The 13,987-nt window shown below is 45.7% G+C and overlaps 1 protein-coding gene across 1 annotated transcript in view; it reads left to right on the plus strand.

Moving 5' to 3' along the window:
* l3mbtl4 (L3MBTL histone methyl-lysine binding protein 4) overlaps window positions 1-13,987 on the plus strand; it is an 87,954-nt gene that overhangs the window by 43,420 nt on the left and 30,547 nt on the right. Inside the window, exons 15-17 of the mRNA XM_076291019.1 lie at window positions 3,047-3,226; window positions 6,822-6,989; window positions 11,898-11,971. Of these exons, the coding sequence (XP_076147134.1) occupies window positions 3,047-3,226; window positions 6,822-6,989; window positions 11,898-11,971 (422 nt within the window). The remainder of the gene's footprint in view (window positions 1-3,046; window positions 3,227-6,821; window positions 6,990-11,897; window positions 11,972-13,987) is intronic.

Genomic DNA, 13,987 nt, shown 5'->3' on the forward strand with positions numbered 1-13,987 from the left:
AGCCACATGGTCTGTCGACTGAATCAGGCAGCACAGTTTAACACCCTTGTATTGACACAGTGCAATTTGTCTGCATAAAATTCATGAGGAGCTCTCTGAGGCCTGGGGGGAGCTGGCCGCTACTGCCACTAATGGAGTAGAACGCCATGGGGCCGCTGGACTTGTCTCGCTCACCATCTGACTAGTTTTATCGGCCTGTAAAAACCCGGGGTCCAAGGAGGCGATGTCAAATACCAGTAATTACACTTCCTTAAAGATGGTTGACTTCCCCCATGCTTATTGCGGGGAGCCGGTTTGGCGTTTAACCCCCGCTGCTCCGCGTCAGATGGCTACCGTGTTTGACTCTGAGGTTAGCCACCCAGCTCTCACCTTCCCTGATTAAGATCTGATGGTGGCGATGATGGCGTCTCGGCGTGATATCTGAAATTAGCATCAGCCCATCTCTCCCTCTGTTGCCCGGCCTCTCCCTCGCTGTGAAGGACGCTTCAAAGGCCAGTGGTCTCTTTAGAATCAGAGGCATGGGCAGCTCTGTTCTCTGGCAGCCTCTGAGACCGGCTGCTTTAATGTAGACCTCTCGCCGCGCTTCCAGTCCTTCCTACTCATTATCCGTGCTTGGAAAGTCTTGGCTTCCATGAGGTAATTGGACCGCTGCGTTTGGAATTTGAAATCAGGCAGGTGTCCCACCTCCTCTTCCTCCTCCTCCTCCTCGTCTTCCTCTTCCTCCATGCCAGTCGATGCGTGCTGGCATTTAATGGCTCCATAGGCTTTTGAAAAATGCTGAGACATCTCTCGGTTCATAAGATTAGTAACTATTCATAAAATATGAAGTGTGTGTTGTTGAGAGGATATGTTGGGGGGAGGTGGGGGGTGTTAGAGGGAAACTCTCCAGGGGTAGGAAATTGCATTGAGGTGCAATGGTAAAAGAAAGCGGTGAATTATTGCCTGTGTTGAAGCGCCCCACGTCTCATCAATCATATTCCTCTTTGCAACGCAAGCCATATGCTGCTCTTGTCTCTGCGGCGGAGGCATAATGGCAGGAGACGGTCCCTTCTCCTGCGCCAGCAGGACACAAAGCCACTGCAGCCAGATGGGCACGCACATGTGGGGAAGGGAGAGCGTACAGGCCCGGGTAACGACCAGCCTTGTGCCATTGAACTGCCACACACACACACACACACACACACACACATTAATGGATATCGTTTGATTTTGTGTGTGTGTGTGTGTGTGTGTGTGTGTGCGTGTGTGTGTGTGTGTGTGTGTGACCAAGAGAGAGAGGAAGGTGACCTGTGCTGGCCTCTATTGCTAGTGATAAATGAGGAGAGTGTTATGGTAAGAGAGTGTGATCGTAATAAGAAAGGGAAAGGCTTGAATTAAAAAATAGTATTTATGTGGAAGAAGAACCCTGGGCTTGTTTGTGTTCAGAGGAGTTCATTTCACAGGTGACGTGTTTGTTTTATGCTTTCCCTCCCCCTCTAGTTTAATGGTTCTGCAATGATTTTGTGTGTTTTCGCACCTCACGTATAATCAATTGTGCTTGGATGTTAAAGAACAGTGGAGAAAAATTGAACTGTGTTTCAAGGCAAGGTAATGGATTTTAAATGAGCCTGTTATCGCCACCTGAAGTCTCCCCCAGATATTCTACGCTATTTTTACGAAATGATTAAAGAAAACAATAAAAGGGGCAATATTATGTGTATTGCTACAATAAATGCAGTTTGAAACCACCTTTCTTTTGTCAGCAAACATAGTGATATTAATGTGTATAATAAGTCATTAGTGAGACGTGGCACTTGTACAGTAAGGGCTGCATGAGGGAGAGGCCTACTGCAGTGCACTAGTGAGAGGATTGAAGTTCCCCTCTGTACTTGTTCCAACCTGCCTCTGCTGGGAACCGCCACTGTGTGTCATCCCTTCAAACGCAGATCATGGAGGTTCTTAGGAAGTTGGTTTATATGATGCGCAGTGACAGAAGCTACTTGCAGCGCCAGCCCTCTGTGCCGCTCTCACACAGGCGCCTTGAAGAGGGAAGGCTTTGTGGGTAGTGTGCGTGCATGTGTGTGTGCGTGTGTGGTCTCTCTGTAAGTTTGAACAGTTTCATTTTCTCTCTTCTCCTTTATCTCCCTCTCCCTTCCCACTCCATCCCTCCCTTCCCAACCCATCTCTCTTTCCCTCCATCCCTCCCTCCCTTCTCTGTGTCTCTGTTCAAATGGATCCTACTCTCTAGGTCTCTTTATCTTCATATCTGTTCCTGCACCCTCACCCTACCTCCATTACCGTAGTGTTTGATATGTTCCTTTTCTCTCTCCTACACACTCCATCTATTTCTGCCCATCTTCCTCTTTTGATGGATTTCACTGTTTTACCTCCTTTTCCCCTCCCTCTCCAGTCTCAACCTCTATATACTGCCCCTACTACTGCCCCTACTACTGCCCCTACTACTGCCCCTCTATATACTGCCCCTACTACTGCCCCTCCCTCTATATACTGCCCCTACTACTGCCCCTCTATATACTGCCCCTACTACTGCCCCTCTATACACTGGCCCCTACTACTGCCCCTCTATTTACTGCCCCTACTACTGCCCCTCTATATACTGCCCCTACTACTGCCCCTCTATATACTGCCCCTACTACTGCCCCTACTACTGCCCCTCTATATACTGCCCCTACTACTTCCCCTCTATATACTGCCCCTACTACTGCCCCTCTATATACTGCCCCCTACTACTGCCCCTCTATATACTGCCCCCTACTACTGCCCCTCTATATACTGCCCCTGCTACTGCCCCTCTATATACTGCCCCTACTACTGCCCCTACTACTGCCCCTCCCTCTATATACTGCCCCTGCTACTGCCCCTCTATATACTGCCCCTACTACTGCCCCTCTATTTACTACCCTTCTGTCACCTCGTCTCTACCTTTCTCGCTCTCTCTTTTTACAGAGAGTAAAGTAAACTTAAACGTCATTCTCTCTCTCTCTCTCTCTCTCTCTCTCTCTCTCTCTCTCTCTCTCCTTCTCTCTGTCTCTCTGTCTCTCCGCAGTGCCTTCGGCTGTCCCTACTCCGACATCAACGTGAAAAAGGAGGTGGTGCTGCCCGACCGGCTGGGCGGTGAGAAGCAGATCACCTTCGTCCCGGTGCACTTCGTGCAGAAGACCAAGCGGCTGTTCCCCGAGGAGGAGGACGACGGCAAGGAAGAGGATGAAGGTCACATGGAAACTAGGTATGTGAGCTCCCACCGTCCCCCCAGTGCCAACACACACACACACACACACACACACACACACACACATATCCTCAACAGACAGACATCCACTGGGCATCAAGCATTTCACTTAATGCTTAGAGAAATAGAAGCTGTTGTTAGCACACTGAGGGCCAGATGTACGTACATTTGAGAACGTAGTGTAGTCATGGACACACCTCAGATTGCGAACGCTGTCAGACCCAAGTTTCCGTCGTATTTATCAATCGTTCAATCCTTAGTGTAAACTGCGTCTTTCTCTGCCTTTCTCCGCCCATAAACGCAATTTACGAACGTCCACAACTGAATGGCAGCGCCGACATACAAGCGCAGTTGAATGAAGTTAACTGAGGACAACATTAAAAAGAATCAAACGTTTAGGATCATGAATAATACCATACATGATAAGATGTAAACAAGCAGGGAGATAATGAAGATCAGTAGTTCTACTCAAACTATTGTGCACGTAGGCTATGGAAGATTGGTCAAATCTAACAAGTAGGAAAGTTTAAGTGAATGACGTGAAAGTAAGACATTCGAAAGGCCAACGAAAGTTAAGGTTGCTTTTGGTAGTACAAATACTTTCACCACAAAAACTGGTGCTCTAAATAGCGATTCTGTTGTCTTTGAAAGGTTCTCTTACTGACCCATTGAACTGCAATTTGGATTAACACCTGCTTTTACAAGGCGGAAGTATTTAGGCACAGAATAGAAGTGCGCTTTCAGGAGCAGTCTATACATACCGCGGAACACATAATTAGGCGCTCTTTACTCTTCCCCTCCCATCTTTTTACGCTAAACTCCAACTTTCCCCTGGATCCTCCCATGAATGCATATGCATGACATGACAAACAGGCAGTTTGCGCTTTTACATCATTGCGGCCTGTTTGTACATACCTTGCAATGATTTTACACGCACATTGCGGAACAAATACGCCTGAAGTAGGTGCAAAAGCGTTAGTACATCTGGCCCTGAGTATGCCATGAAAGGTACAGTCAGTGATTTAAATCCATTATGCTTTAAAGTTCAAACAAATTCAGCTAATTTCTCTTTGTGGTTCTCTAGTGGTCCTCTAGCTGTCTCTTGTGTGTGTGTGTGTGTGTGTGTGTGTGTGTGTGTGTGTGTGTGTGTGTGTGTGTGTGTGTGTGTGTGTGTGTGTGTGTGTGTGTGTGTGTGTGCGTGTGTGTCTGTGAGTGTGTGTGTGCATGCACTCAAAAATGTGTACACAGTCTTAATCCTGTGGAAAAATAGGAAATAAACAATGTGGCTTGGACAGTGTTGCTTTAGAAGCACAAAAGGGAGTTGAGCTGTTGATCTCTACTATCAACAACCTTTAGGCAGGATCAAGGACCGCACCTCTGGGTACCTACTGTACGTGTCTATTCAAATCTCATTCAGTGACTCCGTACAATATGCTATATATCAGTTATTAGCATGACTGTTATGTTATTAATTATGTTCAGCATCTAAAGTACAGTACATGCTATTAAAGAGCTTTTCAGAGTATTTCAGTTTTTGATGTGTTAAAATGATGAACAACATTCTGCTGTAAGTTCAAAGAGTGACTTATTCATTTTGATTAGTGTTTTGAAGATTTAATTTGTGGGTGAAATGTAAGTCCCACCAGGAAACCAGCGAAGTTTTTTGCTTTTCTTAAATGCCTCCTGAAAGATGCTGTGTAAGGCAGTATTCACAGAGGTCAATCCCAACTCAACTCAACTTTGAAGTTTGTGAAATCACTTCAAGTCCAGCGTTTGTATATATACTTTTCTGCTGTTGGATTTGTGTCTCACACGGCGGATTTGATTTGGCCCACAGCAGAGTAGATATGAAATGACTTGTGTACACTGAGCTATGATTAATGCCAGCCATGAAAGCAGCCACTACAACACTGACGTATAGATTTCTCGTCGATCCACATTTACCAGAACACATGAGCCATGAGCACCCCCCCCCCCCCCACACACACACACACACACACACACCCCAATCCATATCTGCCACTCTCACACTTTTATTAAGCTATTATGTGTCCCGTCACGAACACCACAGGCTTGCTCACGGATGATTCACATATTGCGCACCTTAGCAAATGAGGGCTTAGCAACTGTGTCCACTCCGCTTTCGGAGACCAGAGCTGGGGGGGGGGGGCTGTTTCTTTTATCTTTGTTTTCCGTTTCGTTTATCTTACTTTCTTTTTCCACATCTTTCAATTTATCTCCACTTCTCAGTTTTTCTGTCTGTCTTTTTTCCCTTTCCCTTCTTTCTTGCTTACTCCACTCTCTGCTCTGTTTTTCTTTCTTTCTTTTTTATTCTTGCGTTCATGCGTTCTGTCTGTCTTGTGCTCTCTCAGCCCCCCCTCTCCTCCCATAGCTCACATCTGTTCCGCTGGAGCTGGGGGAAAACAGCAGTGGGCCGAGGCGTTGACTCAGCAACGTGTAAAAGCTTAGGCTTCTGTCGGGAGGATTGCACTGAAATTGCATTTGCTTGCCCTGTGACAGCCGCTTGCTGTGTTTGCCTGGCCCGCTGGCCGATGGCTGGGACGCTTGGGAAGCCTGTCCAGTCGTCCACCCACTTCCGATTCCATGGTGGTGGGCGTCTTTAATAGAAAAATAAATTTCATGTAACAGCCTTGGGTATTTTATTTTAACGCAAACACGTATTACCCTTATGGATTCTATCACACGTGATTGTGATTAATAATACAAGATCCCAGCTTCCAGTGTGAAATGAAGAGGTGATCGATGGCTAGAATGATGGAAGTGAGTGATAAATGAAAATAAAAACATGCAGATGTGACAGAATCCCACCTGACAGGTAGCACTGCACTAGAGCCACATCATCCTCAGGGGGTATTGCTATGCCACAGTACACTGCAATGCCACATGAAAGGAAATAGATGTATTCCTGTACAGGGAGTGTCTAGAGGGCAAGTGTAGGCAGCGTGCATTATTCAAGAGCACATAATTTCTATATAAACAGTATAGAAATGCATTGGCCTCCTCCGGCGTTGGTATAGATGTATTTCTCTGCTGGGGTAAGTCAGGGTAGTTTATGTTTTATATGCTCAATGGATTGCAGCCTGAAGTGCTGGTTAAACAAACATGTCAGGCTTTTTCCCTCTTTTTTCCCTGTTGCTCGAAACTAGCCTAACTTGTAGAGATGAGAAGAGAAGCCTGTGTTTTCTTAGGCTTTTCTCTAGGCCTGTTGTTGTGGGGGTTTTTTTTCTTCCCTTGATTGTCCAAATTCCTCATGTGACCTCTCACTCACATTGTTTACTTCTTTTCCTTTCTCCCTCCACTCTCTCTCTCTCTCTCTCTCTCTCTCTCTCTTTCTTCTTCCTCTCTGTCTCTTTTTTTCTCCCTCTTTGTCTCTTGCTCTATTTCCTGCTCTTTTTCTCTCGTGCTCTGTGTTCTCCCAACTATCTTTTCTTTACACATTTTCTCTCTCTCTGTCTTTCTCTTCTCTCTCCTCGTGTCTTTATTTCTCTCTCTCTGTCTCTCTCTCTCTCTCTCTCTCTCTCTCTGTCTCTCTCTGTCTCTCTCTCTCTCTCTCTCCTCCTTCTACGCCCAGAGCCATGCTGTCAGGTTATGAGGGGGCCAGTCGTCTGAGGGGCCGCTACTCGTCCAGCCCCCGCTCGGCCGCCCAGGCTCTGGTGAAGAGCGAGCAGAGAGACGACTCTTCAGCTCAGGGACACAAGCTGCTCTCACCTCTGGGCAAGAGAGGCCGGGTACCCAGCAGGTAAGAGACGACCCCTCAGCCCTGCTCCATTAACCCCCGCCCTTCTGCTTCTGCTGATGCTTCTCTGCTATTACCACACATGCACTGCAAAATAGTGTATTTCAATGTAGCTTCACAGCATACAGTGTGACATGATTGATTCAGCATTGGTACTGTATGTGTTGTGATGGCCTCATAGATTAAGTGCAAAGGCAAAGCCTGGATATTCACAGCTAAGATGCTTTGATGATTGATGCAGGATGCTTCAAATATGGAAAATTTGGCCAGATATCCATAGAAAGGCCTAAGAAATATTCTTCTGTGTACAACATTTAAAGGTTCTATGGCAATAGGCCAATAAACATGTAACATTAGGGTTTCAAACTGCAGCTGTTTGTAACAAAAGGAACTTTTTGTTCTTCGGCATTGACTTGATGTAGTTTAGCTCTGTACAAGGCTCTATAAGCTAGTCATGATGCCATAGATAATTTGCTTTCAGGTGTTCAATGGGGAGACCTTTCAGTTGGAATTTGTGGCTTGTAAAAAAGAGAGCTGACCTTTTCTCAAAGAGTCAATTAAAATCTTTGTTGTGCAGTGGCACAGTCTGTCAAAACAAATGCTGTTCCTGGTAGTCATCCAACAATGCATGTTCCATACAAAAGGCTCTTTCGGGAAAAAGGTTGAAATTAACTTCATTACTTTCTTGTCAGATGGTATTACTTTGCAAAAAAATTACTTTGTTTTTTAGAGACACTTTCCCGCCTCTATCTACCTTCTTAATTGTATTGTCCAATCAAATGCTTCTCTTGGGAGGTTCTGATGACCACCTTCACTGCAGTGCCTCAGTAAATCTACACACACACACACACACACACACACACACACACACACACACACACACACACCCTACCAGTACTCAGTGTCTCTTATAAGCCACTGGATAAAGCACCAAACCACTCCAGAGTGGATTCATGAGTGCAGTTCCAACCACGTTTTGCATCTGTTGGAGCTAAATTGGGACGGTGTCACTAGCCAAGGAAAGCTACTGTGCAATCAGAGCGCCCTGACTCAGCCAAGCGTCCCGCATATGTCATAAATATGCGCCGCCCCGTGGTGTCTCTGCCTATTGTGTTGACTGGCGTCACTTGGAATTGTCTGAAATGTACGAAATCAAAATAGCAGCACAGTGGCTCCTCAAAGCGGCTGCTCTGAACGACTCGGCCCAACGGTAGAAACGGTGTGTTCAGATATTGCTGTCAGACTCCTTGGTGATCTCCAATCTTCTCCATCTTAAAACATTTCTGATAACATATTCCTTATCTTTCTGAAGAACATAGATGCTCCAAGGCCTTCATTGGATTTGTGTCACATGTCCCAAGAGGGGTTGGGCTGCTTGACAGCACAGACACCCACATATGCAGCCTTGAGCCTCGTGGATCAATGTGGACAGCAATAAGCAGTATTATTATCACATTAACCCTCCACACTGTCAATACACGTACTCCATATGGGCGCAAACCCACAATTGATTGTTTAGTAAAGTAAATATAACTGCAAAGTTTCCCCCCCCACTGTCGTTTCATAAGCGCCTGTCGGTGATTTGAGAGGAGCAGATAAAGAATGCACGGTAATGCCTTTTGAAAGATGCGGCGACTCAACACAGAACAGGATTAATATTGAATGGGTTTGTATATTAGGTGGGCAGCGGTAACAGAGAGTGGGTGGAGAAGTAGGAGATGGATAAGCTGCTTTTGTAAAAAGGGCCAGTCGACCGAACGCCATGAAGATTATGTAAGAGCGCAGTTATGTAAAAAGAGAAAAGACATTGAAAGTGCTTCACAGTATTTTAAACAGAAATGAGGAGAACGCATAATCCATCCTGAAAATGGGTTGTGTGTGTGTGTGTGTGTGTGTGTGTGTGATTGCGTGCGCAGGTGTATGTGTCTGTGTGTGTGTATGTGGAGTGTTTTCATTTACATGCTTCCGTGTGTGTGAAACATTGATAAAGAGAGGGACGGAATTTCCCCGATTGAAATGATTTATTCAGTATGTTCATATCAGAACGTCTTCGCATTACATTAAGTATTTAACAAAAAAATGAGTTTACATCATCCCAGTCATTGGCCTTGCTCCAAATGACAGTTTTAATCGACGCATAGCCTCAAATGGAGCTTTGATTGGTCTCATTTATACTGCATTTCTGTCATGACATCCCTCCAAGAGAACAGAGGCATAGCACAGAGCAATGTTACCATGAATTAAAGATTAAATGTTCATACTCCGCTATTTTTCCCCTTGAATTTATCCAGCGGGCCAACACTTCCCATTTTTAATTACACTAATCCCGAAAATTCATTTTGCCAAAACGGAACAACTACCGTTCGCCCACTCTCTCATTCTCTTGTGCGCGCCTCATTAATCATTGAAGATTGTTTGCCTGACTTTCAGTTCCTAAAAAAAAGAGAATGCTTCCGAGCTATTTTTCTTGCGATTACGATCCATAAACAAAAGGATTCCGTCGGGGATAGGGATTTGGCCGCCCACCGAAGGTCTTCTGGTGTCTGGGGAGATTTGCCATCGATGCGTGTGACCTCGCGTTGGGAAAGTGAAGGCGTTCCGCTCTCCTCTCCTCGGAGTCCCACTCTGGTAGTCCGTGCTGTTGTTGCTCAGAAAGAACACATCTAGCCCAATCCCCTTCTATGGAGAGCCTCCCTGGGACAAGTTTGGTCAAGTCCGAGAATTAAATGCAGTGTACGTTTGCTCAGAATAAGCATATGTAGTAGTCCGATACTCAAGTCTGAGCTCTGTTCCAAAACCAGGGGTGAGTCCAGCTTTGTTGTGTTGTGGAGTTTAAGAGCGGCATGCAGGGCAGAGTGTGTTAGAACAAAGTGAAGGGGTCGGAGATCATAAAACACTCGTCTTGTCTTACGGAGGAGAGTGGAGGAGTGCCAGAAAGATGCCGACTTGTCCTCTTTGTACTGCCCCAGGGGGAGAGCGCGGGAGATCCTCAGGTTTTCTCCAACACAAGCAACTGTTTGATTTGGGAGATGGTTGTTTTATTTTCCTCAGGCCTTCTTTGTCCAGGATCTGACCCTGAAAGATTTTGCAAAACATCTGATCATTGTGTGCACTTCAAAGAGTTAGGTTTAGCTGTTTTTTGTGTGTGTTTCTCTTAACATGGTCCAAATTAAACAAACTGGAACCAGGTGATTTTTTTTTGGGGGGGGGGGGTGTTAAGAGAAATGGTGCATAACTGTATCTCTTCCTCTTATCTCTTCCACCAAATACTGTAGCCAAGTACAAAGCGTGCTGAAGGAGGAGGGCTCTAAAGACATTGCTATTGTTCACTCTCAGAGTCAACTCTCCCTTTTCTGCGGCTGCTTTTTCTTCTGCTATTTCCGAAGAAAGCTGTCTTTTGTTTGATTTGATTGGCAGCCTTTCAGCCTGCATGGATGAGCTCTGTAAAAGCCAAAAGCTCCAGTCTAAATACAGCTTCCTGGAAATTTGCGCCCTGGTTGATTTCAACTTTCATTACCATAGACTTTCATTGACTGTCAGAGCCTCTGCAAAAGCCAAATATGAGATAAGGACAACCTGAGAAGAAATAGCCTTTTTGTTGTTGTTATTAAGCTATTATGAGTTATTCAACAGTGACTGACCATGTGTTGTGAAGCAGTTGCCCCCTCCCATTCAATAAACTTAATCAAAGGGATAATCAGGGTCAGATGATTGAACGCACAGGAAATCGGGTGGGGGTGTGTGGGGGGGGGGGGGGGTAACCAGTTCACAACACAATATGTCATGTGATTAGAACCCTTTTTCTTTTCTTCAGCTATTCTGAGCTGAGGGCAGCCACTTTATGACAAGCAAGGACATAAAAAATGGCGCAAAGATCTGATGTCGGAGCAGAAATGTGGTCAGAAACAGTCTCAGAAGCCACAAACCCCAGAAAAAAGGTTTCAGTTTTGCTGCTCAGACCAGTATAGTGAATCCTTTTATCGATTACTGAAGTCTATTTGGAAGAACAAACATTCCCCTGTTGCAGCGTCTGTGACTTGTACAACCCAGACGTGTCTATTTTTATTACAGCTGCACTGTCTTCTGAATCTGCTCCAATCTGAATCAACTTTCGCCATCAGAAGAAAAAAACATGTCTGTGACTGGCTTTGCTTGAAATAATGAGGGGGAGCAGAAATCAGAAATGGTTGGCTGAGGGTTTTGATATGCAGTGTCTATGCCCTGTAGACATCAAAGTTACTCCTACGTATACACATTTAAAGGACTGACACCGGGAAAAGCTCAACAGCATCCTTTGATATGTATTTTGTATGCCATGTAAATGTTGAAGTCACTCCCACTCTGACGTGGTTTTTGATAGATGAGTTGATTGATGTTTCAGTGCAGGGATCGTCAAGTGTTGTGGACACGCATATCGGGTCACATCTGTCACAAGTGAGCTGCCACTGGGCCAATGGGGAGTGACGCACGGCTGAGCCTTTGACAGAAAACACGGAGACACACACACACGCATACACCCTCACTATGTGCGTTGAGCGCCAGTCAGGAGAGTACACAAACACACACACACACACACACACACACACACAGTTGTAATCATTGTTAACTTTCTCTCAGTGCAGTACCTGTCCTGCTATAAAGTATTTGTCTCACTTCACCACGTGTAAGACAGCTTGGTGCATTGCCATGCTTTGCCGCAGTCATGCAAAAAAAAAAATGCCCACTCATTCTGACACCATCAGCAAAAAGGAAAAGAAAAGGAGAGAGGGAAAGAAAAAAACAGAAGGAAAACTGGAAAAAACGATGTTCAGCTTTGTATTTGTGCACGATAACGCAGTGTCTCCCCCTCACTCCCTCCATGTGTCCATCTCACTCAGCCTGCTGTCTGTTGTCTTGTGCTCTCCTGCCCAGGCTTGCCCAGTCCACCAAATATCTGAGAATCAAGGAGGAGGAGGAGGAGGTCGAGCTGAACAGCATGATCACAGGTAAGCTCTCTTCATCTCAGCCTCACCACTGTGGCCCCAGAGTCTGTGTGTGTGTGTGTGTGGGTGTGTGTGTGTGTGTGTGTGTGTGTTTGTGTGGGCTGCCACAGCTTGCCCTTGACGCAAGCATGGAAAAAAAGTTTGCCATTCGACAACAAATCCCTGAGATTGGAGTTATGAAAACAGCACACCCGAGTGGCAAAGTTTGGAGGCGAGGCGCCTCAGTCGAGCTGGAAGAGAGTTTGAAAAATAAACACCTGAGATTAGAGGGAATGGTAAAGGGACATTTTTCATCATCACCTGCTTTGGACAACCCCCCCCCACACACACACACACACACACACACCTACATACACCCTCGAGGGTTTGCTAAAATGCGTTATCAGTAGAGTAGAGAGTTCCTAACACCCAGGCTGTTTCCCACTGCTGTCCACCAACGCCGGCCTCTCTGACCGCTGCTCACTGTGGCACACCCTGCAGGCAGTCTCTCTCATGCTACCCGGTCATTTATTCCTCTTCAGGAAGTTATGACACTTTCTAGGAACTCACAAAAGGAAAAAAGGCCCTCAGAATGAATTATTTGTTTATTTATTGATGTGTGTATTTATTTATTAATTTCATAATTTGTTTATTCATTTTATTGATGTGGGTAGCGTTTGTCTTGCGCACAAATGAATATTAAAATGAGTCACTCGTGGATCAAAGCGTCTTTGAAATACAAAGTGAGAGCGCAGGACACATAAGCCCTTTCCTCCCATGGTCGGCCATGTTGTTGTATCAGGTGCTGCAGCCTGCAGACGTGGAGTAGTGGCCTCTCTCTGGACCGTGGCGCTGTTAAGCAGTGTCCTCCTGAAGCCTGCTCTTCCTGCCGGCCGTTGTTAGTGCTGTTGTTTGTGTTCAATGGGCAAGCGTGCAAGGAGCCCGGGGGGAAATCTGAGGGGTAATTAGACCGCTCAGCCGTACTGGACTAGGGCTGTGGAGAGGGGGCGGCCTTAGGGGGGGGGGTGTGTGTGTGTGTGTGTGTGTGTGTGTGTGTGTGTGTGTGTGTGTGTGTGTGTGTGTGTTTGAGAGAGAGAGAATTTGTGTGGATTATTAGTGGGTCTTGTTCTGTACATGTGTGTTACTGTGTGGGTTAAACTCTGTGTGTGTGCGTGTGTGTTTGTGTGTTGAAATGTGTCTAAATGTGTCTTGGTCAGCCGCTGTTATGAGGACATGGGAATATTCTGGTGTCCACTGAGCCCTGAAGTCACTTTCCAGATGGCGAGCACTCTAATCAGGAAATAGTGTGTTTGCACTCCAAAGTTTTTATTTCTCTAAATAAGTACCAAATGGTGTTTTATTAGGAAGCATTCAGAGTTGGGGTCATTGTGAATTAGTGCAATGCAGTCTACACAGTACCTGGTCTAGATAAGAGCTTCTTAGGGCTGCAGGTAATATTGCTGGAAGAGAGCTGTATTTTGGCATATCCTTCCACCCTGTCTGAGGTGCTAAATCTCCGGCGTGCTGTTGCTGATAATTGCTTTTGATAAGTGAGGGTGGTGCTTTAATGAGAAGATGTTGGCGTTGAGAGCTCTAGCAGCTGGACCGTCACCTCCCCGTCTTAATGTGGCGTGTGTTTTGACGGCAGCTGCTATGATATCTGTGGGTATGCACCGCTTATGCGGCCAGCCCCATTGATTGCGCTAATTTCCTTATTGTTTCCATGGAGACCAAAGCCATCCTCCTGTTTTGAATATTTCATTATGGTCTGTGTGAGAGGAAAAGGGATGGAATTGGTGTCTGTGTGTGTGTGTGTGTGTGTGTGTGTGCCTGTGTGTGTGTGTGTAGACATGTCTGCTTATGTATATTGATCCTCTGTGTATAAGAATCCAAAAGTTTTGTTTAATTTGTGGGTGTTTAAGTGTGTTGTGTATGTTCTTGGATGAGCATTTTCTTATAAAGACCATTTAAGCATCTTTTTGTTTCTTTGTGTGTGTGTGTGTGTGAGAGAGAGAGAGAGAGAGTGTTTGTGTGTGTGTG

The sequence above is a fragment of the Alosa pseudoharengus genome, unplaced genomic scaffold (genome assembly GCF_046254945.1).
Source record: "Alosa pseudoharengus isolate Yale_2024_CS ecotype anadromous, Long Island Sound unplaced genomic scaffold, YU_APseudo_1.1 YU_APseudo_1.1_scf_18, whole genome shotgun sequence".
NCBI lineage: Eukaryota > Metazoa > Chordata > Actinopteri > Clupeiformes > Clupeidae > Alosa > Alosa pseudoharengus.